The 25024-nt window shown below is 40.5% G+C and overlaps 1 protein-coding gene across 1 annotated transcript in view; it reads right to left on the bottom strand.

The window, feature by feature from the left end:
* The window catches only part of GSAP (gamma-secretase activating protein), a 42594-nt gene extending 17876 nt beyond the window's left edge, over positions 1-24718 (bottom strand). The window contains exons 1-18 of the mRNA XM_054399488.1: positions 24634-24718; positions 21175-21248; positions 17993-18049; positions 17085-17154; positions 16633-16689; positions 16432-16520; positions 15967-16036; positions 14863-14912; positions 13942-14046; positions 12943-13002; positions 12257-12300; positions 10630-10715; positions 6425-6502; positions 4087-4164; positions 3496-3588; positions 1632-1849; positions 1274-1343; positions 456-538 (exon numbers count right to left, since the gene is read on the bottom strand). Of these exons, the coding sequence (XP_054255463.1) occupies positions 456-538; positions 1274-1343; positions 1632-1849; positions 3496-3588; positions 4087-4164; positions 6425-6502; positions 10630-10715; positions 12257-12300; positions 12943-13002; positions 13942-14046; positions 14863-14912; positions 15967-16036; positions 16432-16520; positions 16633-16689; positions 17085-17154; positions 17993-18049; positions 21175-21248; positions 24634-24718 (1467 nt within the window). The remainder of the gene's footprint in view (positions 1-455; positions 539-1273; positions 1344-1631; positions 1850-3495; positions 3589-4086; positions 4165-6424; positions 6503-10629; positions 10716-12256; positions 12301-12942; positions 13003-13941; positions 14047-14862; positions 14913-15966; positions 16037-16431; positions 16521-16632; positions 16690-17084; positions 17155-17992; positions 18050-21174; positions 21249-24633) is intronic.
* Between the last annotated feature and the right edge of the window lie 306 nt (positions 24719-25024).

The following is a 25024-nucleotide window of genomic DNA, read 5'->3' as shown; positions in this document are numbered from 1 at the left end:
ATATGGAAGATGTTTCTCTCATTCATCTTATTTTAGAACAGTGTCAGATCAGAAAAACTGAAATAAGCTACTTGCTCTAAAGTTATTTCACTTCTGCAAATTTATTCATAAATCTTAACTGCTACCATTTGTCTTGGAAATAATTGCATGACTTTGATGGTTATTCATAGTCTGTATTCATTATAAACATAATATTATAAGCATTAAGTTAACACCTCATTATGAAAACAGATTTAATCATGCATTTCATTATAGTACCTGTTCTTGTTTTATAAATACTTTTATTTATTAACAAAAAATTAGACTCATGGAAACCTCCACTAAGCTTAAGATTTGACAAAATAAAATAGGGATAAAGCCCATGAATTTGGAGCATGTCTATGAAAAGGTAAGGCTGTACTAAGGGAGAATAAAACACCTCGCTCTAGCTATTAAAGAACAAGCTTTCATCTTACCCCAATCCAGTCAAGCAGGGATGTGTAGGGCAAAAGTTTATCCAGGTTGTGAGTTTCTGCACACATTCTGCAGTACAGAGAGGCTGAATGCAACGCAAAAAGATTTATAAGGACAAGATTGTATAAACTGTCGCTTAACAAGAGAAGACTTCACAGTCAGTTCCTATCTAGGAACTTTTTTAGGGACAAATCCTGCTGCTGTCTCTGCAGCAGCTTCCTCTATGGTGGAACTGGTCTCATTCTGTGCACAAAAGGAGGAAGAGAAGTCCAGATGGCTGCAGGGCTGGGTCAGCTGCTTGGCTACAGATCAGCACTGCAGGGGCCCTTTGTACAAAGGCTCAGGACACAGGACATGCACTGGCTAGGCTGAGGAATCAGCTCTTAGAAGAGAATAACATGATGTGCCAAATCCTTATGAAAAATGGTTTGAGCTAGACTAAAGGAGATTTATTCCTCTGCTCCAATCTCATTTATTTACATCCTAGACATCCAAGATAGGAACCAGATGGAGAATTTGCTCTTCAGTGACCTAAAATACCAATAATCTATCTCACTAAACAAACGCATTTGAAACATTTTACTGCCAATCTGATTTTGAGAGATCTATTAATCTCTTTAAACTCCTGCTACTGTCTCTAACTCTAGAGGATGCAGATCAGTTAACATAAATTGTAACCAAAACGTTTGGAAAAAAGAGTCAGTTTGTGACACTGTGGCTTCCTCTGAAGTCACAGTTAGGGCACACAGGAATTGTGGCTTCCTCTGAAGTCACAGTTAGGGCACACAGGAATTCAAAATGCAGGGAAAGAAATACCTACCTATGATAAATTCTTGAATAGGGTCAAATGAATGACATGTTGACAGGTTCTCAGAAAGCCACCAAATAATCTGTCAGAATGAGAACAGGGGACTTTGTCATCTCTCTCTGCACAGCCATGACCAATAAAGTGATTTGGCAACTCAGATGATAAGCACTGCCAAAAGGTACATGGCAATTAGGACTCTGAATTAGCACCTAATCTAGTTAAAGATGTCCCTGCTTACAGCAGGGGGGTGGACTACATGACCCTTAAAGGTGCATTCTAGGATTCTAAGATTCCTTGATTGATATCATTCAGGATCTGACCCTGATTTATGTCAATCACTGAAAAAACTTAGAGGACATTCTTTTCCCACCTGCATTTCCAAGTCTTCTGGGAGTTGTAAGTAGAGCAGGGCACAGTGCAGAGCTGCCAGCCTCTGGCTGTCTCGTTGGCTGCCCTGCAGGAATCGCAGCAAGGCACTGGCACTGATGCTCACTGCATACATCCTCCCTGCCTGGCAATCCAGCACTGCTGACGTGAGCAGGGAGCGAATGCAGCAGTTCTGTAACATGTCAATTCTTGCATCCTCACCTGAAGAACATGGGTTTGAGAACAAAAGGGACTAAGAACATAAAATTTGACTGCTAAGACTCCCAGGTACTCAGCAGTAAGAAACAGTTTGCATCTTGTACTGCCTGCCCTGGTATCATGCTGAAGAGGAGGAATGGTGCTAGCTGGGTAAAGGCTATAAATGAGGACACAGTTCACCCTCAGTGCTCACCTTCCCCACTGCTGAAGCAGAGGTGCACAGATTGGAGGTTCACAATGCTGTCATAGGACTGACTAGAGAAGGGCACAAGGCTACTAATGGAGATTCACTACTAGAATTAGCATCTAAGCATATTAGTACAAATCACAGCCACTCACATTTAGGCTCATGACACAGACTTGTACTGATGGATCTCCTGTCATCAACGACAATGGCCAGAACAGGAAGAGTCTGCTCTGTGCCTACTCGACCTATCAGTTGAAAATCACTTTATTTATGCTAACACTAAAGTTCACTGCCACACTTCTATATAGTAACATTCCAGACCCTTTGCATCACAGAAATCAGTTCCACTGTACCACAGTGATGCTTTCCACTCTCCTCTAGCAGAACACCATTCCACAATGAATAGACAACAGGTATTAGTTTCCTGTGATGCTGCCCCTGCACCAGCTCCCACTACTTACCTCTCCTTCACCCAATCAGAACAGCAGATTTCTGGTTCCAAACAAAGGCCCCCCACTTCCAAAAATAACCTGCTTCCCATAAAGATGTTTGTTGGAAATGAAACAACATGTCTTTCAGATGAGACTCTAAATCAAATTGCATCAGCCTGATCAGGTGAAGGAAACACAGATTTCCTCTCCCCACACCCTCCGAACACATACACATTTAGAGCAACTCAATTGGAGGAAGGAAATGTAAAATCAAATTTACATCTCCATGTGAAATTTGAGAACAGTGGAGAACCACCAAGTATGTGCAAAGATGGGGGAAGGGGAACTATAAAACTAAGCACAGAACTTCAAATTCAGTGAAAGGTCTTCTGCCATTTCATAACAAGCTGGAAGTAGGCAGCAGATGAAGTATGGAATGTCACTTCAGATTCTCTTTTACACAGAATCACAGAATGCCAGGTTGGAAGGGACCCCAAGGCTTATCTGGTCCAACCTTTCTAGGTCACAGTCTAGTTAAAATGAGCTGGTCCAGCACCCTGTCAAGCTGTCTTAGAAACCTGTCCAAAGTAGGAGACTCCACTGCTTCCCCTGGGAGATGATTCCAATGGCCACTGTTCTCATGGGGGAACTCTTCTGTCCAATGGAAATCTTCCCAGCAATAACTTGTCCCCATCAACCCCTTGTCTTTTCCAAGGGACTCCATCCTTTTCCAGGAATCTCCATCCTCCTGGTACATACTCTTTCCATACTGGTCCATGGTAATAAGGTCTCCCCCTAAGCCTTCTCTTCTCAAGGATGAACATACCCAGCTCTCTCAGCCTTTCCTCATGTGGCAGGTTTTTCCATTTTAAAATGGAAAGTGGCAAAAATGCCATTCTTATTATTTCAGTCTGTCTCCTTCAAAACACTGCAGCAAAGCAAACACTGAGAAACGAAATTTTCATGTAAAGACATCTGAACAAGCTTCCACTACACCACCACAATTACTTCAAGAAGCAGCCTTACCATACCTGTCAGAAATAAACTATAGCACAGCAGGTCAGGATGCTGAATATTCAGGAGGTGCAGGAACTGGCCAGGCAAATAAGCAGCCACGTAATAGTCTATTTAAAGAAACAACAGTGGTCAATTTAGTACTTGTGCACTTATTTGCTTTAAGAGGCTGTTGCACATGATTCTCATCTCAGCCCCCTTCTCTCTGATGTAATTGATTATATCTAGGAAATATAAAAGGAGCTAATTAAAAGCTGCTGTTGTCTTAGCACAGGAAACACTAGCAATTCATTTGCCTTTCTGTGGGAGGATTCAAGAGCCTTGAGACACTCAAGAACTCAGCAGCTGATCTCCAGAGCAGATTCTAAGACAATTTCAGAGGAGATTGCTTGCTAGTATAGTGACACATTGCAGTATCAAATGCCAAATAGAAAAGTTAAGCAAAAACCACCCAACCAACCAAAAAAAAAAAAAAAAGGAGCAAAATAGCACAACTACTTAAAAGTCAAGGAAAAAAAAATCCCTTCCTTGTAGAGAAGGGTTAACCATTTGTCTCGCTGCTGGGGCCAGAACAGCAGTCACACAGGGAAGTAACACAAGTAACCTACCAAGATTCATAAAAGCCACTTCCTTCAATTGATGAGACTCTGTTCTTTCTAGAGAAACTGTAAAAGTTTTGTTGTAACCTGAGGAAAAATAACATCACTTTACAAAAACCCAAACAATAAACACCAGCTGCTACAATCCAAGTATGACTTCATAGCTAAAAACTTCAGCAATGCCAAAACACCCAGAGACATTTTAGACTGGTTTAGGGGGTTGTCTGTACAGATTGACCTCATCCTAAGCAGAGCTGTGGCACACTGACACCTGCTCCCACACAATGCCACCCTTCAGTACATGGCAACTGGCCAGGCACTGCACAGCCTATGTTCATGTGTAAAGAAGCATTCCACCTCAGAGCAAACTTGTGTAAAAACACCTCTCCAACCCCATCCCCTGCCAAAAAAACCCAAACAACCCAAAACCCAAAAAAACCCGACAACAACAAAAACCACAAACCCCAAAACCAAATTCTTTTTGTAGCTGTGCTTCCCATTTTGGTGATCTTTCAACTGCTTTACAGAATTTCTAGTTTGTTTACCTGGATGCCCTACTGCAGTAATTTGAATCAGCTCTGTTTAAACACTGGCTAACTGCAGACCTGCTGTGTTTGCAGGGGCTTTGCATCAGCGCAGCTGCTATTTAATGCTACACTTGCACTGTACTTCTTCTGAACTCTAGTAAATGACACAGAATCCTCAAATTCCCTCAGACTCTAAGAACAGGTGAAGATTAAAATAACGAAGGAGACAATGACTGTCCTTCATACATACTACACTATCCTAAAGGCTGAATGATGTCATGAACAGGATGCTACTAAACACTGCATGAAAATTCCAGATAAGATGAGAGATGCACAGCTTACAAGACCACCAAGGGAAAAAGTAGGTCATGGGCCACACTTCAGCCACTCAGCCAGGACTGATTCCTGAGCCTAGCAGAAAGATGCACTTTATCAATGCCACAAAAAATAGAAGATTGAGACCTCCAAGACCAACAGCCACATGACAGATGGAGAATCTAAACCAAATAGTTATTCACACAAGACACTGACTGAAGTCAATACTCATGAACTGCCACCCTATCACTTGCCAATGCCAACACATGCAAGCTAACACCAGCACTGCAGAACACATCTGCAACACTCTGGCTTTTGTGTTTATGCTGCATCAAGTGACTGTTTTAACAGGGGACAGGAGGCTTCCTTTGGAGTTTACAGATGCTGCAGCACAGACTGAACTCTCTATACTGTCTCCAGTGTGTGGCTTATGGCCTTATATACTGCTGCTTCTGTGGGTCACCTTGGGATCAGACTCTCTCGCATGACTGATGAATCTTACATGAACTCACAAACAGCTCTGCACTAAAACAACTCCTGCCATGAAGATCATTTCAGAGGCAGCTGGTCAAGGTCAACACATTGATTCCCAGTTTCTTACTGGTACAGCTAGGTGCACATAAAAGCCGTGGCTGGCTCCAAGCAATGCTATCAACATTCAGCTACATCTTGAGTACATCTGGGGCAATCAGCCCTTCACAGTAGTGCAGTGCAGAATGCTGACACAGCCAGAAGGACCTTTTCCTAGTCTTTAATGCCTTCAACATGAAGATGCAGTGCATTCCATCTCACAAGGTTCCAGCAGCAAAGCAACACCTTAAGGCTGCTCTGACATATGACATCCTCTCTCACATGAGAAAGCAAAAACTTAAGAGGCATGCTGTCCATTTGAACAAGGTTACTCCACAGTATGCAGCTTCTCAACTGAGAAAAAACCCACCTCTTTCCTTCACAGATCAGACAAGAAAGATCTTGCTGATGACAATTTTCATTCTGATCAGAATAAACCAATGTCCTTTGTTCTTTTCAGGAAAAAAAAAAGTTCAAACAAAGAGCTAGAATACCACTTACACAGCAGTTATAGTCAGTGGGTGTTGCACCACTTGCTGTGAAAATGACATGTTGAACTGGAACTCTAAACAGGCATTCAAGCTAAGAGCTGTTGGCTCCATTTCCCATACTTATGGCATAAGTACAACACACCTGCAAGCTCCCACAGATTTCACTGATGTTTGTGCTCAGCATGCTGGAAAAGCCTGGCTAGAAATAAGGGACCAAATTAATAGCCACTCATGAGGCCACTGGTTTGAGGCAGCTCATTCAGCATTAGGCAAGAAGTCTACAACAGAAAAGTCACCTTTGCAGCTGAAGGCAACTGCTGTCTTCAAACTCCAGCCACAGTGGTTTGCCTGCAGACCTTGCCTGTTACTTGCTTTGCAGCAAGTGACTCTTTCAGCAAAGTGACATTCTCCAAAATTAAGCATAGTTTAACAGGTTACTCTTACCTTTATGTAAAAAATATATGGAGTACATTATTTCATCAGCAATAGCAGAGGCTGGACTACAACACACACACAAACCTCCTACAAAAATAAAAAGGAAAAGAAAATTGATTGTCTGAATACCTCCACATCCTTACCCTGCACAAAGCTAAACTGTTTCAAATTAGAAACTAACCCCGCAAAAAGAGGTGAGGATTACAGAAATACATACTACATATCTCCAGCCATCATTTACCTAGCAAAACAAAGAGAGAAGGAAGCAATATAAGAAGTATATTTTTAGCCCTTCCCAGCAGAAATCATGCTTTGAGACAAAACTGATTAAGACTTTCTCTCCACAGACTACCTCAATCTCTAGAGATTTTCCATGTGTACAGAACAACTTAGTAAAACAACCTCTTTGCTTTCTAAATACTTTCATATTGGCAGCAGCATGATACACTACAGGAGCTTTCTCACTTCTCCCCTTCCCAGCCCAAAAAGATGTCAACCCCTGTTTCAGGAGAAAAGTCAGTCCTCAGCATGACCCTATGCCAGCCAATGTATTCCATGCAGAAATGGTCCCTGCTCCCAGCCTAATTCTAAATCAGACTGATATTGTTTTCACTCCACTCCTTCCATCTCTTAGAAAAACTTTAATCCACTTACTTCAACGCTCTGGCAAGCTGCTCTAGCACTCTCATTAGAAACAGCTAACAAACCACATTATCCCAGTACAGTTGGGAAAGCTGAGCCACAACTATGACTATTCACCTGTTACCTTTATTGAAAGTTTATCACTTAGAAAAGGGAGGGATTTAAAAAAAAAAAAAAAGAAAAAAGAAAAAAGAGCAATGCTAACAGAGATAGTGTTCTGTAAAAAATGAAGCTTTATGTATACAAGATATACAGAAAAAGGCACAATAAAAGCACAAGTACAAAAAAAAAAAAAGCACAGCTACCAAGGATTTTACTTGGTTAAATGCCTCCTACTTCAGACCACAAGGATTTACTATAGTTGACACACAGATGTGGCTGGGGCACTCCACACTTCTGGGGAAGGTAAACAGTGCATCCCAAAAGAGACTAATCCTAGCTAATTGGACATTGTCTGATGCAGTTTTGTTTAGATATTTGAGTGACTTAAACAACAGCCAAGGCATTTTGCCAGAGTACTTGGCATCTTTCAGAGCATGCATAATTTTTAAAGTAGCAGCATCAGGCCTCATGAGGAAGACTGGAAAAGCTCCAGCAACCCACAATGCTGGTTTATTATCCACAGCTCCCTTCCAGCACTGCAGATTTTCTCTCTTGTATGCTGGAAGCTCATGTATGCACTGTGCTGTAAACTGCACGACATGCAAGTGAGCCTACTCAGAGCAGAGTGTCAGGGTATAACAAATGCATGCTGATCACACCAACAGTGCCTATGGGAGACTATTAATAGGACATGCATTTTTTCAACACTAGGACTCTGGTCCAAATGTCAACAAACTGAAGTAAAACCAATAGAAAATACCAAATAGTGCTTTATTAATACAGATAGAAACATGAGTCTCAGATCAGTGAGCATCCAAGAAATGTTACACCTGATAGCAGCTGGACAATCCCTTCAGAGCAGCCAGAGACTGAGAATAGAAGAGAAATTCCTTTCTTATCCATCTCAGTGCCCTCTGCAAAATAGAGCTGTGTTGCACTGATGCAAGGAAAGCTTGTTATCCTGTGGCACCTAAGTGTTTCACGCATAGGAAGCACTAGGTCTTGTACACTACCCATTTCAAAGCAATTTGCAAACAGTAAGAGCTGTAATTGAATGCTAGCAGGTGAGAAGACTCACATGAAGATATATTTGGATGGACTCTTCAGAAATAAAAGGGGAGAAAAGGATCTCAATCACAACAAAGTGAACAACAGGAAGCATTTATAAATTAAGTTCTACTCATACGAGCCAACAGTGAATTACTGCATTCAGCAGAATTAGGGAAACAAGTGCAGCTCTGCCACTTGATAGAATACCACTGAAACTCTAACAGTTACCCAAGGAGATGAAATTTTCCCTAGGAAACCTGAACTTCAAATTTCTCATTTCTGTTCATACAGAAGCATAAGACATAAGGCAGTACCAACATATCAACATGGTATCCAAGTGTCACAACTCAAACAAGACTGCACCAGGGTGTTTTGCCTAGTTGTACTGGCTTAGCATTGACTTGCCTCACCTAACTTCAGCCATCCAAGCATCTCTCCTTTAGACTCCTATACAGCAAATGAAGAAATATGGACAGTAGCAATCACGCTCTGAAGATGCCCATTTCTCTCTATATAGTCCAGATGCTTAACTTTCAGGCAGATCAAGTTAGCCAATGGTAAGACAGGGTTGATTTAACTTGTCTGCATTTTGAGCAAATTTAACCAAAAAGTCATTCACAAGCAATAAAAGAAAAGGTAACAGCTGAGTGCTGTTTAAATAACTACTGATTTCTGGACTTGAAGTTAATTCTGAGACAAGAACTGCTTGAGCTCAGCTAATCTAAAAGTATATAGGCAGACATTTTGTCTGTGCTGGGTATAAGGAACAGGGCTACTTTTCTTCTGCTGCGGAAGTCTGAGAAAGGAAGAGTGATTTAATTCAGAGTTCAGACTGGCAGCAGCCACTAACAGCTTTATTAAATGGGAAATTGCATGGAATATTCCATTTTGAAGTTATGCCAATTATTCTTTGACAGAGATGTCTGAACGATACAAAAAGGGATATTGGCATTAGCATCTGAGGCATGCTAGTGGTTTCACTGAAGGCACAGTCTGTGCCCCAGAGAGCTTGGAGTCCAGCTTTGTAAATCACCACAAACAAGAGGTACAAGAGGGAACTTCAGTGTTACTGCCCACAGCGTTCTTTGACAACTAGATATGGTTTTACAATCAAAACCATTTGCTCTAAACTACTGGTTACTGAAAATGAGCTGTACAAAGTAATCCTCATTTTCAAACAACACCCACTGAAAAGCCACATACAATAATCTCATTTAGTAATTGTCAAATTATGTATTTACAGTAAGTGCAATGAAAACTGCATGTGAAAGGTTCCGTGCAGGATCTCAACACTGTTACCAGATGGAAAACATTTTTACTTCAGGGTAACCAAACATCAGTCTGGCTGGAGGAAGACTGAATTCCATCCTAAACTAGAAGGAGATACTTCAATCTGAACAAACCCTAGGGAAGTATAGGCTTAAAAAGAAACAAATATATAAATTTACCATTATTGGACACACTATTTATGTAAGAAATTGTCTTGCTACCAGAGAAAAAGTGGCCTAATCCATATATAGTAGACAGAAACTTGGCTTTCCCTCATTTCTGATTCCTTCCCTCTAACCTTTTTAAGTGTGGTGTTTGCCTTGATAAGAAAAGTTTGGGTAAGGAAACTGTACTTCACTTGGCTTGCATTGATGGTCAGTTCAAGGCAACGGGCACATACCTCAGCATACTTGTGTGCATACAGCACTCCTTAAGAGATGCAAAGCCACTTCTGCAACACATCACATCCCTACACAACTCTGTAGCCTATTCCAAGGTTAATCAGATCCATCTCTGCTTGGCGGTATGGTCTAATTTAGAAGCTGAAAATGCAGGCATCTGTGATGAACAGATGCCTCTTGAGACCAGTTTTTATTAAAAAAAAAAAAAAAAAAGGCAAGCTCGTGGCATACGTTAGGATGCAGAGGGACTCCTAAATCCTAAAGGTCTAAGGAACATTTTTAAGTTTCAGAAACCATACATATACTAAACCTTTAAGTATCACATACTTGGACTAAGTGTCACACGCTAACAGCAACATGAAGCTTTCAGAACCTGTATTGCACATGCGCCGTTTGCACATGTCCACTCTGCTAACACTGCCATATACTATGGCAGATACTCAGACAACAAAATGTCCTTGAATTTTATTGCTAACACATTTTTGCTCAGCATTAACATTAAATCACTCCCATGAAATATGCACAATTGCCTTCTCCCTCTCCTCACAGTTACCTGTCATGCATACTCTAAAGGGAAAAAAAAAAAACCCAAACCAACAACCTCACACATACAAAAAAACAAACCCAAAAAAACCCCAAAACCACAGAAACACAGATCTGTCTTACCAAAAAACTAGTGATCAATTTTGATTATACTGATGCTAATTACTAGTGGAAATCATTTTGCCAATACCCATACTTATTCATTACCTGCTTTACTTGTAAAAACCTGAAGATTCAAAGATTTAGATGCCACATCTTGTTCTTCACAGTGATCGTATCCAAAATTCACAAGTCTACAGGCAAAGAAAGATCATTAAATAAATCTCTTGTCCATCAAACAAAGATCTGGAGAACAGTCACTATGTAATCAAAACATACTAATTTAATTATAATCAGATGCTCTCTAATTCAAGTTAAATTAAGCTTTAACCAGTCCACTCAATGATGTTAGAAAAGAGAATCCTGATTGCACACTGTCAGAAACAACAATTTGGATTATGCCTGCAAGCATCATCTTCACCTACTGTAGCACTGACCAACCATTCCTGTCCTCTGAAGTCAATGCTCTGATGAAGTACTGCAAATCCAAAAATTCATCACACCAGAGAACTTCAAGACTTTCCCTCATAACTCTACCATCCTTATTCTTGTAAAGCTACATTTTAATCTGCAATTAGACACACTAATTTCAACAAAAATACTCAAAAAGGAAAGCACATAAATCACACTCACATGGAACTTGTTAGACCATGGCATGTTTCAGTAGTGTACTATTTGTGCTTTCGTGGTTTTGTTTATCTTTTAATCTACAAGTCCTGCAACAGAAGACTGTAGTCATTCTGCTCTGGCTTCTTTAATGGTGGCGTTTTCATTTGGTTTGGGTTTTCTCCAGAAAACATTTTGATCATGTAGGGATTTTTCCCCAGGTCTTCTGCAATAATTTTGAAAAAAAACTAAAATTACAGCACTCTTACAAGACTTTGATTTTTTCAGTACTAACTGCAAGGGGATGCACTGCCCTTTTAGGGCAACCTACATGTGCAGCAGCACGCTGAGCCTTCTGCATAGCACTGAGACATTCCAAGAGACACTTCTGGCAGGGTGGAACTTGACTCCCTTCAGTTATCAATATCTGATCTAGTAGCTTTTTTGTTCACAAAGAGAACAGGTCCTTTTCAAATATAAATTCAACTAATTTAAGATAGGTGAAGGTAAGATGAATTATGGCTGAAAGTCAGACCATCCTGACTAGTTTTTCCTCAACTAAAAGACAGCCTTAAGGAGACAAGCTCAGACACAGTCAGGGTACACACAGCTAGAATCAGACAAATCTTAGCCTCTCAAAGTACAGGCTGCCTGGAAACAGCATGACAGAGGAGAAAAGAATCCAGGCAGTGTTTCACAGGATATAAAAAGAAGCTACTGGTCTGGCTAACTGTCCAGTAAAACATGGAGCAGCAATTAAAAACTAAGAGCTTCCCTTGACAGGGAATTTGACATCACCAGTACAACATGTCCAAGATTAAGACAAATTAGTTTAAATAGGTACAGAAAGCTCAGGGAAGGGATGGTTTAACCTAGAGCTAGCTCTTTGGACAAATTCTTTTTTTTTAATAAGCAGTCAAAGATTACATTCCATTTTACAGTTGACTCCAATGAAAATGAGAGGAATGAGAAGTTTGGACACAGTGTTCATGTTATTCTTATGTTCTGGTACGATGGAGGCAACTGCAAATAAAGATGCTGTGGTTTGGACAAATGTTACTTAGGCTGGTAAAACATTATCCTATATATTAAAAGGAAAGCAAAACAAAACATTAAAAAAAGCCCTTACTTTAATTGTGTGTCATTTATAGAAATATCCAGGTGTGATTCCAGCTGTTAACCAAAATAAATCTGTTTAGTGAGGTCAGTACACTCCGATTCATATTCTAGACCAGTAAAATATGCCAAACTCACATTTCAAGAGATTCGAGATTTTAACAAAGTTTATTTATCCTTCTCTAGTCCTTATAAGTCACCCCAAAAAACATAAATTTTTATTTTTTAAAAGAATCGAACATTTGTGAGATATTTAACTTCCTGCACTAGAGCAAAAGTCTGGTAACAATTACATATTCAGCAATTGTAATTTTTATATTCCATACAACAAATCAGTCTTGCTTACAAGGAACACAAAATTTGTACACTGCTTCTTTGTTTAGTGCATTTGATAACCCTGCTTTTCAATACTTGAGTCTAAGATCAGTATCAGGTCATGGATGTCACTTACTTCTAGGTCAGTATCTGTGCAATTCCACTGAAGTTACCTAAGTTCCCTAACTGTGGTGCACTTTGAATGTGACTGAATATGTTCTTGGATAAATAATGAAAAAAAAAAAAAAGGAAAAACAAAACACAGCTTTCTTCTACAACAATTCCAAGAATAGAAGACACTGAAATACACCTTCCCATCAGTGCCTGGAACATACAGTTACATCCCACTCAAAATCACTGCATAATAAAATACTCAGGACTTACTATTGAGTTAAAATTTTCATCAGGATAAAACTGGACACATTTTAAAGTGGTCTTTGATTCCTGGAATGAAGAGGATGTGTTTTGTAAAAGATAAAATTGAAAGCATATCATAGAGACTGAAAAGTGACTGGATACTCCACACCACTCTCCACACTCAACCAGCTTTGCCAACAGACGTGCAGAAGTTAGGGGACAAAAGATGACTTTAAAACCCACATATAACCCCCCACAATAGCACTATGGCATGCTTCCTTCCGGTCCCAGTTCATTATCTACCAATCATCTCTAATTGCGTGGGCCCCCACTTCAAGTACAGCATGTACATGTCACACACAAGCTCTAGAAAGTGAAAAAAGCTTTTCCATAAGCACCTAGATCACAAAAGGAACTGTCTCTTATTTCAGTCAGTTCATAAATGAAAACAAGAAGACATTTCTTCATCACAGTTCACTTCCTGTTATTTCCTAATGCTTGTATTTTTGGGTGGCTAAGAAGCGTTAAGAAAAAGTAATTTTCTTTTACCTAAAATACATTAAGTGTAAACAATCCCCCAAAAAAAACACCAAACAAGCAAACAAAAAAACCACAAAAGAAAGCCAAAGAGTTTCACTATTTCTAGCCAAGCACCTGCCCTTGTTTGGTCACTCAGTAAGTCTGTGTACACCATATTTTCTGCATGGAATTCCCTAGAACAGAGGCATTATACTCACGCCAGTTCTTGGCAGATTAAGGTCCTGTTGAATAAAAGACTTTTTTAAAGCCAAACCGTCTAACAAACCAACTCTTCTTTAGAGAAAGCACTAAGACCACCAGTATTCTTGCAATTCACCACACACAAACAGCTTAAGGCAAGTCTGTCTTCTGCTTTGAGTTATTTGAGACAGGAACAAGACCTACTACACTGAAAAACAAACTCAGGCTGTTATTACCCCACACACTCAAAACTTTATTATCATGAGACAAGCAGCAACAAAAGTACTAGAATGATTTTCATCTCACCTTTGGAACAATGTAGAAGAGCCTTTGTTCCATCATATCCCATTGCGCCCAAATGACATCATCTGCTACTCTGGCTCTTGGAAGCTGACCTAAGTTATGAATCACCTGAAGGGAAAGAAAGAACAGTAGATGTAGTCAAATAGGGTTCCGTAACAATTGTGCTTTAAAGAGAAAAGCAGAGACAGAAAAGGCATAAAGCAAAGACAAACAAATGGCACAGAGAAGGGGAGAGGAGTGAAATACCACAGTCAGTTCAGAACCAGACGCATTAACCATTAGGAAGAAACAAAACCAAATATTAAAGACCTCAAAGTGACTGAAAATCGGGGCCTTAACTTTTTCCTTCCAAGGCTACGTTTTTCTCCATAAAGTGAAACACTGGCTTTCATGAAGTAATTCTTTGCTATATGGGAATTATACTTATTAATAAACCTTTTAAGCAAAACACACACGATTCATGACAAATTCGTGTTAAAAAACCAAGATATGTGGGGCAAAGGGGATTAGAAACACTCCAGGTAGTGTGGATGTTCTAAGTTTTATGTCTTTTGTTTGCGTGATTTTTAAATTAATTCATTACTGGGACACACAGACTCTCAAAGGGCAAAGTTAGGAAGGTGAGTGCAAATATTTCTAATGGTTTAAAAATGTATATACCCTATGTTTACTCACAACTTCTAAAATACACAGCAAACAAAATGAAACCCCAACAACAGAATAGGTACCTTTCCGAAAGCTTACACGTTATGCAGGTTTTTCAATTAGCCTTATGGTTAGATGTGTAACTTGCCATACTAGCAATACTTGAACACACTTTGTGTTGCCCAAGTATAAAACTACAGGATCAGTTAGGTAAAATTCCATGTTTAAATTTTCAATTAAAGCAAAAAACCTCAAAAGCCAAGATTTTTCAAGCCTTACCACTTTGTGTTCCTCTTCTGCAACAACACGAATGCCAAATTGTTCAATATCTTTAAAATGTATTTAAAAAAAAATTATTACAAGCACAGCTTTTTACAGGGTTTTATACAGCTTATTGAGCAAGCTCTCCTCTTAGAATGCTGTAAGAATATACTAGGGCCAGGAAAGTTCAACTCAGTTTAAGAGGAAATCTGTGAAATATGAACAGGTGACTATGCAGAGCCCTAGACTCACTTCCTTTCCTGAGGCGAGGCATGGTCTTAGCCACAGCACCTCATGGAAACAGTTCTCTGCCCACTTCAGCACAGCACCAGTGAAAAGGGTGCTAACTGAAACATGTGAAACCAAGCCAGGGAGCACACACAGAGAACACGCAGAACTGCATGCCTGTGCTTGAGACTGCCATCACAGCCCTGGTTTACTTCCTAGCATGAGTATCATCTCAGAATCCTTTCCCCCACAAAATTCCTACAGTTACTGGCAGTTTGCCTGTGTGCAGGGTACAAGATTCACCTAGTGTATGGCAAAATGTTTCTGACAGTTCCCAGCACTATCTGAATGCATGAGGAGGTGAACTCTGCTCACCTAAGTCCAGCTACCTTTAGCAGAGAAAAGGGGCTTCTTGAAAAGGATGGGAAAAGGAATCTTACTTTATACTAAAAGAGAAAAGCAAGAGGGATAAACAGCCTTTTCCAAATGTCTACCCCCATCCATTCCCTCCCATTAGAATGAACATGCAAAGATAGATGTATCCAAGGAACTACTGTCCTAATTTTATTCCACTTGTCACATGTTAAATCACAATCCATCTCTCATAGCCAATCAATCTGCTCTGAATTTGTACAGGAAGCTTGTTTTAGAAATAAAGATAATTGACGAACACATGAACCAAGCAAAAAATTGCAGCTAAAGATGGCCATTTCCCAACACTGAAAACAGTCATCTTCCAGGTTTTGAAAGACATATGGAATACCTAAACTAGCTCACACTTTTTTTTCCTGTGTTGTGTTGGGTATTTTTTCCAGTAAAAGTCCACCAAAAATATAATCTATAATGATCATCTTGAAGTAAAAACTACAAGGTATTTTCAAAATATTAACTCACATTTATCTTCTGAAACTAGCAAGAGGTGACTTTCTGTAGAAGCACTTTTGCCTTCATCTGGGTAAAGAAACTGAATAAAGTTCCACAAAAGCAAGTAAGTAACCAAAGTAGTTGAGAACACTTAGCTGAAAGAGGGGAGCGGGGGATATAGCTGGATATTTACATATTCTTAAATTGAGAGACATACTAACACTATTTAATTAATAAAAAATAGTTATTACTGCAGACTAGCAGTCACCAACCACTATAATTGCAAGCTTTGAGGGATTAAAGAGAAATAATGAATCTCAGAAACATTCTACATCCAATATTTTATGAAGTTTCTCATTTTGTTCATTCCATGAAGAAACATGCACAGACTGTCTCTGTAACAGCTGCAGGAGAACATGAGATATTTCTGCACTCAATCTCTTTCTCTCTAGCACAGTGCATGAAAAGGATTTCATATTTAGTTGAACAAATTACCTGTACTCGAACACAGCAATCCACAGCCTTCAGGACTCTCACATTATTAATGGGACAAATTTCAATTAGCAAGGTTAAATACTTGGTTACTGCAAGAAGAACACATTTTAGATGAAATGCTATTTTCTAAAGAGAAATTACAGGGGGGGGGTGGAGCAAAAGGGTAGAATATTTCTAACAGTATTAAACCACTTGTAGTACCTGACTGCAATAGCTGACTTACTCTTTCTTCCTCTGTATACTGACGGAAGCTGACCGCTAAGGGAAGAAAAACCCCACAGATCAACACAATCACAGTGAGTATGCATTTTGATGCCTGTCTTACTAAACACTCTGGGATAGCAAGCATTAAACTTTTTCTTACCAAAACCATTCTGTTAAATGAACAACAAAAGCTCTTCTAGATGTAGGAGGCAGGATGGGGAAGTCAACAAAGGGTGAGCATATCTTGGATTGTTGTAAACCAGCACTATCATTACAGCTGGGTCTTTGCGATGTTACCTATTACTTGATCATGGATCCACACAAACTGCTGTGGACAACATATGGGTCAAAACAGATCCAAGTAATTACAGACCCAAATGTATCGGCCTGCTAAACCACATCATATTTCCCAAGCCACAAACACATGTAATGATAAAACACATATTTACCCAATAATGTCCTTTCATTGTTGACCGAACAACTGATTATGTGTAGATCCTTCTCAAACATATAGAGGTGCTAGAAAGAAACACATTAATGCTTATCAATTTTTTTTCTCTTTTTGCTATATAAAGAAAAATCATCTCATTACTCCTTCTGAGGAATGCACTGCTGATCAGTACGGAATTTTTATGTTTAAAGCAAATAGTTTCACAGCCAGAACAATCATATTTCAAGCCTCAGTTGTTTAACTTCTTTTTGCTCATCCGTTTGTTTCTTAGTGGTTCTTTTGGGTTCTATGTTGCCACAAAAGCAGCACAGCAGACCTTTATGTGAATATTGTTATGGGCCAAACAACAGCCAAACAAACAAACAAAAACCAGGAGAAAATAAGCACTTAAGTTCTGCTTCCAGTACCATAACAATAAGCTGACTGTAATTAAGTTTTTAGGTTTTTTAAGGAACAAATGAAAGCACTGGATTCTCCTTACCTGGGAAGAGAGTGCATATGTTTTCAGAATCCTATCAGATCATTCCAACCACTGACTTGCAATACATTAAGGTTTAGAGTATTTAACAAATGGTAGCACCAAACAGACTGAGGTTGCCCACATGAAAAAACAAAAGGGCAAAACAGTTACTTCCTAGCACACATGTTCAGCATGAAAAGGAGTGGAAAGGATTTGGGTTGGCTCTTTAGAAATCAAGATTGCAGCCATGATGCCTTACTGCTCGTAAGTCATTCGATGTTCTGCATCTTAATACTAATGAACATCACTCAAATACATTCTCTGGTCTCCCATCCATTTCAAAGACATCTACTCCTTAAGGTCATAACAGACTGTGTTGTAAGACATCAAACCCTGAAACAACACAGCACTGTCTGCACCAGAGAAAGCCCTGGTGTTGCTCTCACCTCATTTTGTTTAGTGTGAAGATCATACAATCCAATGTGAGTATTTTGCTGATTTCCCTGTGGATGAACACAAATTAGCACTGGCAATGTAAATACATACAAAGTTAAACACTGGGGTTGTTTTTTTCTCCTGTCTACCTCTCCTCTTCCCCGCTCCTGTTGACATACATCTTACATACTTCCCTGTCCTACACAGGCAGCTAATTATCTAATGCTAAGAAAGGAACAAAGTTGGGTTTGTTTTGTTTTGTTTTGTTTTTTTTAACGTTTAGAACTGACACATGGAATAAAGCTGAAACGTGGCCAGTCCACAGCCCATGATCCAATGCATAAGCCAAGCGCGTCTCTCTCCCTTTGGTTCTAAATTGGTTTTAATTCTAGGCAGTAGGGCCAGATGTCTGCATAAGAATGAAAGAGGGGGTGGTATTCCAAACCTCACCAACTCATGGGTCACTGCTCCAACAGGGAGCACAGAAACATCAAACATCACCAAACACAGCTTCCAGTGACCTGGCTGTAGGCTGGAAAAAAGGGATTTCAACTTTGCCTTAGGAAATGATTGCCAGAAAGCTAAATGTATTTCACAAGCTCAGACAGTTGATCCTTGAGGTCCCTTCCAACCCTAGCAATTCTATGATTCTATGACACCATTAGGCTCCTGCCTTTGGGAAGAAATATAATACACATCCTTTCTAGCTTGCGGATTATAACATACAATGATTTCTTAGGGGTACTCCTAGAATAATACAAATAAAAACTTTTCTTCTTGGTAGTTTTTACTATGCTTTAAATTATCTATTTTTTTTAAATACAAAAAATATTTTTTTAAATACAAAAAAATTAGAATAAGTTCTGCTTGGCAGCATATATTGTGTATCAAATCAAGCTGAAGTCAGGTAATGTACTCTAGGTAGAGGCACTAAATTGCTCAACAGTTGAAATGAAATCCAGCTACATAAGCTTGTACCCAAACAGTAAGCATCATTGTTTTTAACTACAGCTTGGGGGGAGAGGGGAGAAATCTGTGGTTATTTACAAAGTTAAGGCACCCCACCTTGTGAAATTAAATGCCTGAATATTCTCTTCCTAAGGGGTCTGTTTCTGACTGTCTCATTATTGTTGTGGTAAACACAAAAGTCTTTGATTTCACATTTAAATAAGGAAAACAAAATGTCTTTATATTAAGACGGAGGCTTCAGGCCTCCTAATTGAAAGTTAAGCAAGTGATTTCACAAAAAACTATCCTTTCCAAGTGTGTCTGAAATGCTAACATCCTCTGCACGTAGCACAGAAAAATATACTTTACAAGGTTGGCAACAGCACTCCGCTAGTGCCCATGTCTGTGCATAAGCTGAAATGCTTTTGTTCATGTTTAAAGATTCTTGTCTTGCCTTGCAAAACAGGAGTGCTGACACTAGAAAAAAATTATCTTCCTTTACACTATCAGTGTTACAAAAGAGATGCTGTCTAAACTACAGCACAATGCAATACTCTAAAATGAGCTTAAAAATAAGGCTTACTCTCCACCTTCCCTGGCTTCATGCAGAATGTACTTGACTTCCTTCCACTCAGCAAACAAAGGGTGTTTTGTATTTGTATGCTTTAGGAAACAAGCCAGGGCAGTTCAATTCAGTTTCCATCCTTGCTTGAGCACTGTCGTCACTGATAAGGTCATGGGCTAAAGTTGTCTGCTGTAAAACCCACAGGGAAGTCTTACAGACTCAGCTGAGTCTTGCGAGTGATTCATTAGTGATAGATAGTTTATTATAAAGCGGGGAGGGAGAGAAAGAAAAAAAATATATATATATTAGCGTCTCAATTCCATAGAGACAGCAGCCTCTTCTTCTCAGGTAAGCTTTCCAGCATGATAATGAATATTAGCAGCCAACACCAAAGCACAAATACTTGTGGTTTAGAACAAGTTTGTAAAAGTTTAAAAGTGTTAAATTTGGACCTAAACTTGCTTTTCATTTGCCAAGGCACATACAGCAAGAACTTTTTATTCTATGTAAACATGAATGGATGCTCCTCTAAAAAGCTTACACTAAATTCCAAAAGCACAGAACTATACCCACACACTGCTGATGTAGTGCTTCAGAAAATGAAACACTTGGAATCCTTAAATCAGTAGTGAAGTGGAAAAAGAGAGGCATATACACAACACTTGCTGAGTTTTAGCATTCTGTCCTTGAGAAAAAAAAAAATTGTCCTGCTTTAAGGCATCACAGTCCCAAGGTGTGAGTGCAGCTGGCACAGGCATAACTAATTTAACAAAGGACATCACAAAAGGCATAGCACCAGCAGCTCAAGACCCAGCGTGTTCAGGACACCGGGTGAGTTCTATGCAGCCACGGCCTGGCCATCACACATGCTCCTACCAGTATAAAGCCACCCAGACTAACATGAGCCTTGGGGCAGGCATACTCCCATGCTCTCTTCATGCACCCAGACAAGCATGGATGTGTTGACTCCCACTGACATCAACAGAACCTCAGTGAGTACTGACGATTTCACCTGATGAGCAGAATTTTTCTTGATCCAAGAAACAAGTGTGTGTCACACTATGAACAATTTCTCTCTGGGAGAAGTGTCATATACTTTGTGTAATACCACCTGAAGAGACATTTGATTTACAGCAGAAGCAAACAAGATGTCAGCATCCTTCCCAACAGAAGAATAGATGCTGGTTCTTTAGCAGGCTGAATCCCTCAGGAGAAAAAGATCGGACTACTTTATCATGGTCAAAGAACACAAAAAGAAGCAGCACAGCATCTCAAGATGACATTTGAGAAGTGCAAGCTGCAGCATGGTTGTGCAGTTTGATAATTCCAATTCTCAGGTTTTGTCATCCAGACATTCCTACCACACAGTCTGCAGGGGTCACCTTTATTCCCAAAATTAGGAAAGAGAAACTACAATGAACATTTTTAGTGGCTTCCCATGCAGCCTTTATCCCTAGATTCAGGGAACTAAGCCCAGGTGTCTAAATCCTCCTCAGAATCACTGGCCTACTCTGAAAATGGACTCTAGCAGGTATTTGTCCACCTCCTCCACCCCACACATCTCCTCTCAAAATAGAGGTCACAAGTGGCCAGTTCTCTAAAGTCTACCAACTGTTTTAACCAGATCCCTACTGACTACAACAGGAGCTTCTTTTCTGCTTCATTCCAAGACAACCTTACCTTCCAGGTATAAATAATTTTTCCATTTCTCTCAACATTTACAATGTAGAGTGCTGGTGGCCTCCCAGAAGTATCTGAAATGATAAGCACCACAAGGCACAGGATTTTCATTTGAGCTGGTTTGGGGGGGGAATTTTCAACCCATCACAGCCATATAATTTATGCACACTTCAAGCATAGATACTAGCTACTCTTTTATATATAAATAATTCTTCATACATGCCAAAATCGCTGCCTTCTGAAAGGAGAGGGAGAATATTTCTTACCCCATGATTTAAATATGATAAACTCAGACACAAAAATAGTTGAGGGGTTTCAAAACACACAGGAAAAAATATTTATGTAAACTCTTACTTATGATTCTAATGGCCACTACATTTTGTGATGAAAATGGAAAGTGTTTTTTTTGCCATCTTCCATTCACAGAAAAAAAAGAATTGCATCTAACCATTACATACAACATAGGATTCAAGCAGTTAAGCACTTCAAACCTCAGAACAATACAGGGAGACAGAACTAGCCTGAGGAAAAGTGTCACTTGCTCCCACCTGCCACTTCAACCTCCCAAAGAACTGCTAGGAAATAAACATCAGAGGTTAGCCCTCCAACAACACAGTCCTTCCCATCCCCACCCACCCCAGGAACCACAAGATTTGGCATTATGTGTATACATATGCAACACACTACATACAGGTACAAGGGAATTAAGAAACAGAGGACAAGAGATGTGATGTGGGGTGTGAATGAAGTAGTAGGGTTAAAAAGGAAATATATGAGCAGGAGCCTAGAATGGATACAGAAAGAAAAGAGCACACCCAGACAGCACAACACAAACTAAAAAGTAAAGGAAAACACCAGGAACAAAAAATATAAGTAATACTAAAGATGACCAAAGTGCATGCTTTCCTGATGCTGCTTTTCTGTTTTCTAATTGCTGTAGCCTTCAAAAATGCCTTCATGTCAGATAGAATTCTCACTGAAAGTGGGAATTTTGTCCCTGATAAGGTTGACAGCTGCATGAATAGTCCTAGGTTTAAGATAAAAGTAGCCAGTAGTTCAGTCAGCAGCAACAAAAAGAATTCTATACAACTCTGCGCAAGCATTCAGTCAAGTTTGGTGCCACTGACTTGCAGATATCATGAACCAATGCAGAACAGACAGATGTGAAACGTCTTTTCACAAGCATAAACTGGCTTGTACAACTCACAGTGCTGTGAAAAAACAAAACAAAACACTTTTTCCAAGTACTATCAGAAGGAAAAAAAATTGTTTTTTGCTGGGGGAAGACAACAAAAATCCTTAGCATACATTTAATACATCACTTTCTGCTGGCTTCAGCTCAAAGTACACTGCAATGCCACTTCTTTAAGACTAGGTGGTGATGTCTGAGAAAGTCTCAGATAACCACATATTCTGCTCTTCTGTTTCTGGAAACTTTCCAGACTTTAATGCTCATTCAAACTTTCAAGATGAACACTGTCTTCACACTTCTCTATTGTACAATACTTCCTCAGAACATTTAGGTCCACAAGAAAGCTCCCTGCCAATGAATTTCTGTATCAGCTCGCACAGAGATGTTAAAGGTTTTGAAAAAGCCATGGAGTGACATGGAACCGCAGTAGTTCAGTTAGAAGTGAGTTTCATGTCACTGAATATCGTGGGTGGGAATGTGGAGCCAAAGCAAAAGTGGCAATCATCTCTGCAGTAAAACTTGAGGTGTAGAATCACTTCTTCCTTGTCCCCAAAACTGAGACCAACAGAAGAACAGTTGCAAAAGAACCAACCCAACCCGTCTGCCAAGCAAACAATACTTACCAACATACTCAGGAGAATGCAGTGTTTGATTTCCTGAAGGCGATTATAAGCAGCTCATACAAAAATGAGTGGAATACAGAGAACAAAGCTGGTTCTCTTCACATGCTGCTCCCCTCCCATAGCTACTCCCAGCTCTCACACAATTTGAAATTCTCACACACTGTCAAAGGTTCAGGCAAGACAATTATAAATACAAAAAACTGCAGCATCTGAAACCACTGACACAAAAGTACCATGACTCCTAATTATTTGCTTTCTGTGAATAGGTATTTATTCGATGTTTAAATGAATCTTTTCAAACCCTACCTGCCACCTTCATATTCCCCATATAACTGCACTACATCAGGGGAAAGTCATTACACACAGACAAAAGTTCAGATGTAATACAGCAATATTGGTTTCTGATCAGATGTACCTTACCAGGGTCAGTTACTGAATAAAGAGGCTATATATTTAAAAAGCTGAATGCAGTTGTCCCTTTCCCAAGTCAGCACCATTTTGAGATTGTGATGACATAAACACAAAGACTGACTCATTGAATTCATCACAGATGAATTCATAAATTCCTAGATTAATTGATTATGCATGGAGAATTTGAGAATTTTATCTCAAGCAGTATTCAACTGTTGTTCAGCAAACTATCTGGCGTTAACAGATAAATGATGGCTTGGTAAAAATTTTCTTCTATAAAACCAAAAAAAGCTGTTGCTCTCTGGTTTACCACCAAACAAGTGCTTATTAAGCTATTTGATAACAGCCCGTCAATGAGGGAAGCAAGTTAAATGAGTTAATTAATAGCAATCAAAGGTGCCAAGGTTTCCAGTTCATCTAACAGTGCATCAACAACCATCTACTTGTACTGAAGCAATAATTTTTTTTTTCCACTAGTTTCCGATAAGCAGAACTGAGCTTGCTGCCCTGAAGATGAATGAGAACAAACACAACCAGAAACCCAGAGGGCTAAGAATACAAGAAGGGTCATTCTGTGTTTCCAACCACTACATCAGGCCCTTGCTACACTGAGAGCTAATGCTTGTCTAATTTTAACTAGCACCCATTTATCACGTAGACAAAGCGTTTGTGGTTTGTTGGGTTTTCTTTCCCCTCTCAGAAAGGACAGTAGCGTGGCAGAGAGTGTCAAACTAAAAGTCTTTTTTTGGGGAAAAATAAAAGAAGCGTGAAGAAGCAGAAGAAAGAATGTTGCAGACACACAAAATGCCTTGGAGACATCAAAGCTGTCCAACTGAAGTATTCCGCCACAGGCAGCCGAGAGACGTGCTCCGCTGCGGACGCAGAGTAGGGGGGAGGCCAGAGCTCGCTGCACTGGGGCCCCACCGACAAGGGGCCAGCGGCCGCTCCCCGCAGCCTGCCGACAACGCGCCACTACCCTCGCCCCCCCACACACCTCGACCCTCCCCGCCCCTGTGCCGTGGCCAGAGGTGGCGCGGCCCTGACTGGAAGCACACAGCGGGTCTCGCTTCAGGCCCACTTCTCTGTCCGCCGAAGGCAGCGCATGGGGGCAACCGGGAATGAGCGGGCGGAGAGGGGAAGGGGACTGTCTTCGGTCTTCCCTGGGGAGCTCGGGAGCAGGAGGCCCCGGGGCAGCGGAGCCCGCCGGCGCAGCACCACCCGCCGCGCCGTTACCTAGAGCCGCGGCCCAGCCCCGTGTCACCAGCCAGGGAACCACATCCCTCTGCAGGTCAAACTCGGCTACCAGGTGCAGCAGCATAGCGCTCTCCTTTCGCCCTGGCGAGCCGAGGTTACGGAGCGGCCCGCTAATCCCGCGCAGCCACGCTCCGGAGGTGGGAGCTCCACGCCCCACTCGCACCGGCTCCGATGGGGCGGGCACCGCCGCCATGCGCCCACCCGCTGCGGCTGTCTCTTAGTCCACTGGGCAGAGCGGGTGTCACTCAGCCGACCGAGGCGCGGAGTGGCTGGGTGCGCTCCCGCCTCTCCCCGTCCCCGGTTTCACTAGGGGGTTCCGGCGGTGCCACTCGTGTTGTCAGGCCCTGAGGTCTTCCGCTTCCTAGGAGAC

Source organism: Indicator indicator, chromosome 3, assembly GCF_027791375.1.
Source record: "Indicator indicator isolate 239-I01 chromosome 3, UM_Iind_1.1, whole genome shotgun sequence".
In the NCBI taxonomy this organism is placed as follows: Eukaryota; Metazoa; Chordata; class Aves; order Piciformes; family Indicatoridae; genus Indicator; species Indicator indicator.
This window is presented reverse-complemented; position numbering and strand designations above follow the sequence as displayed.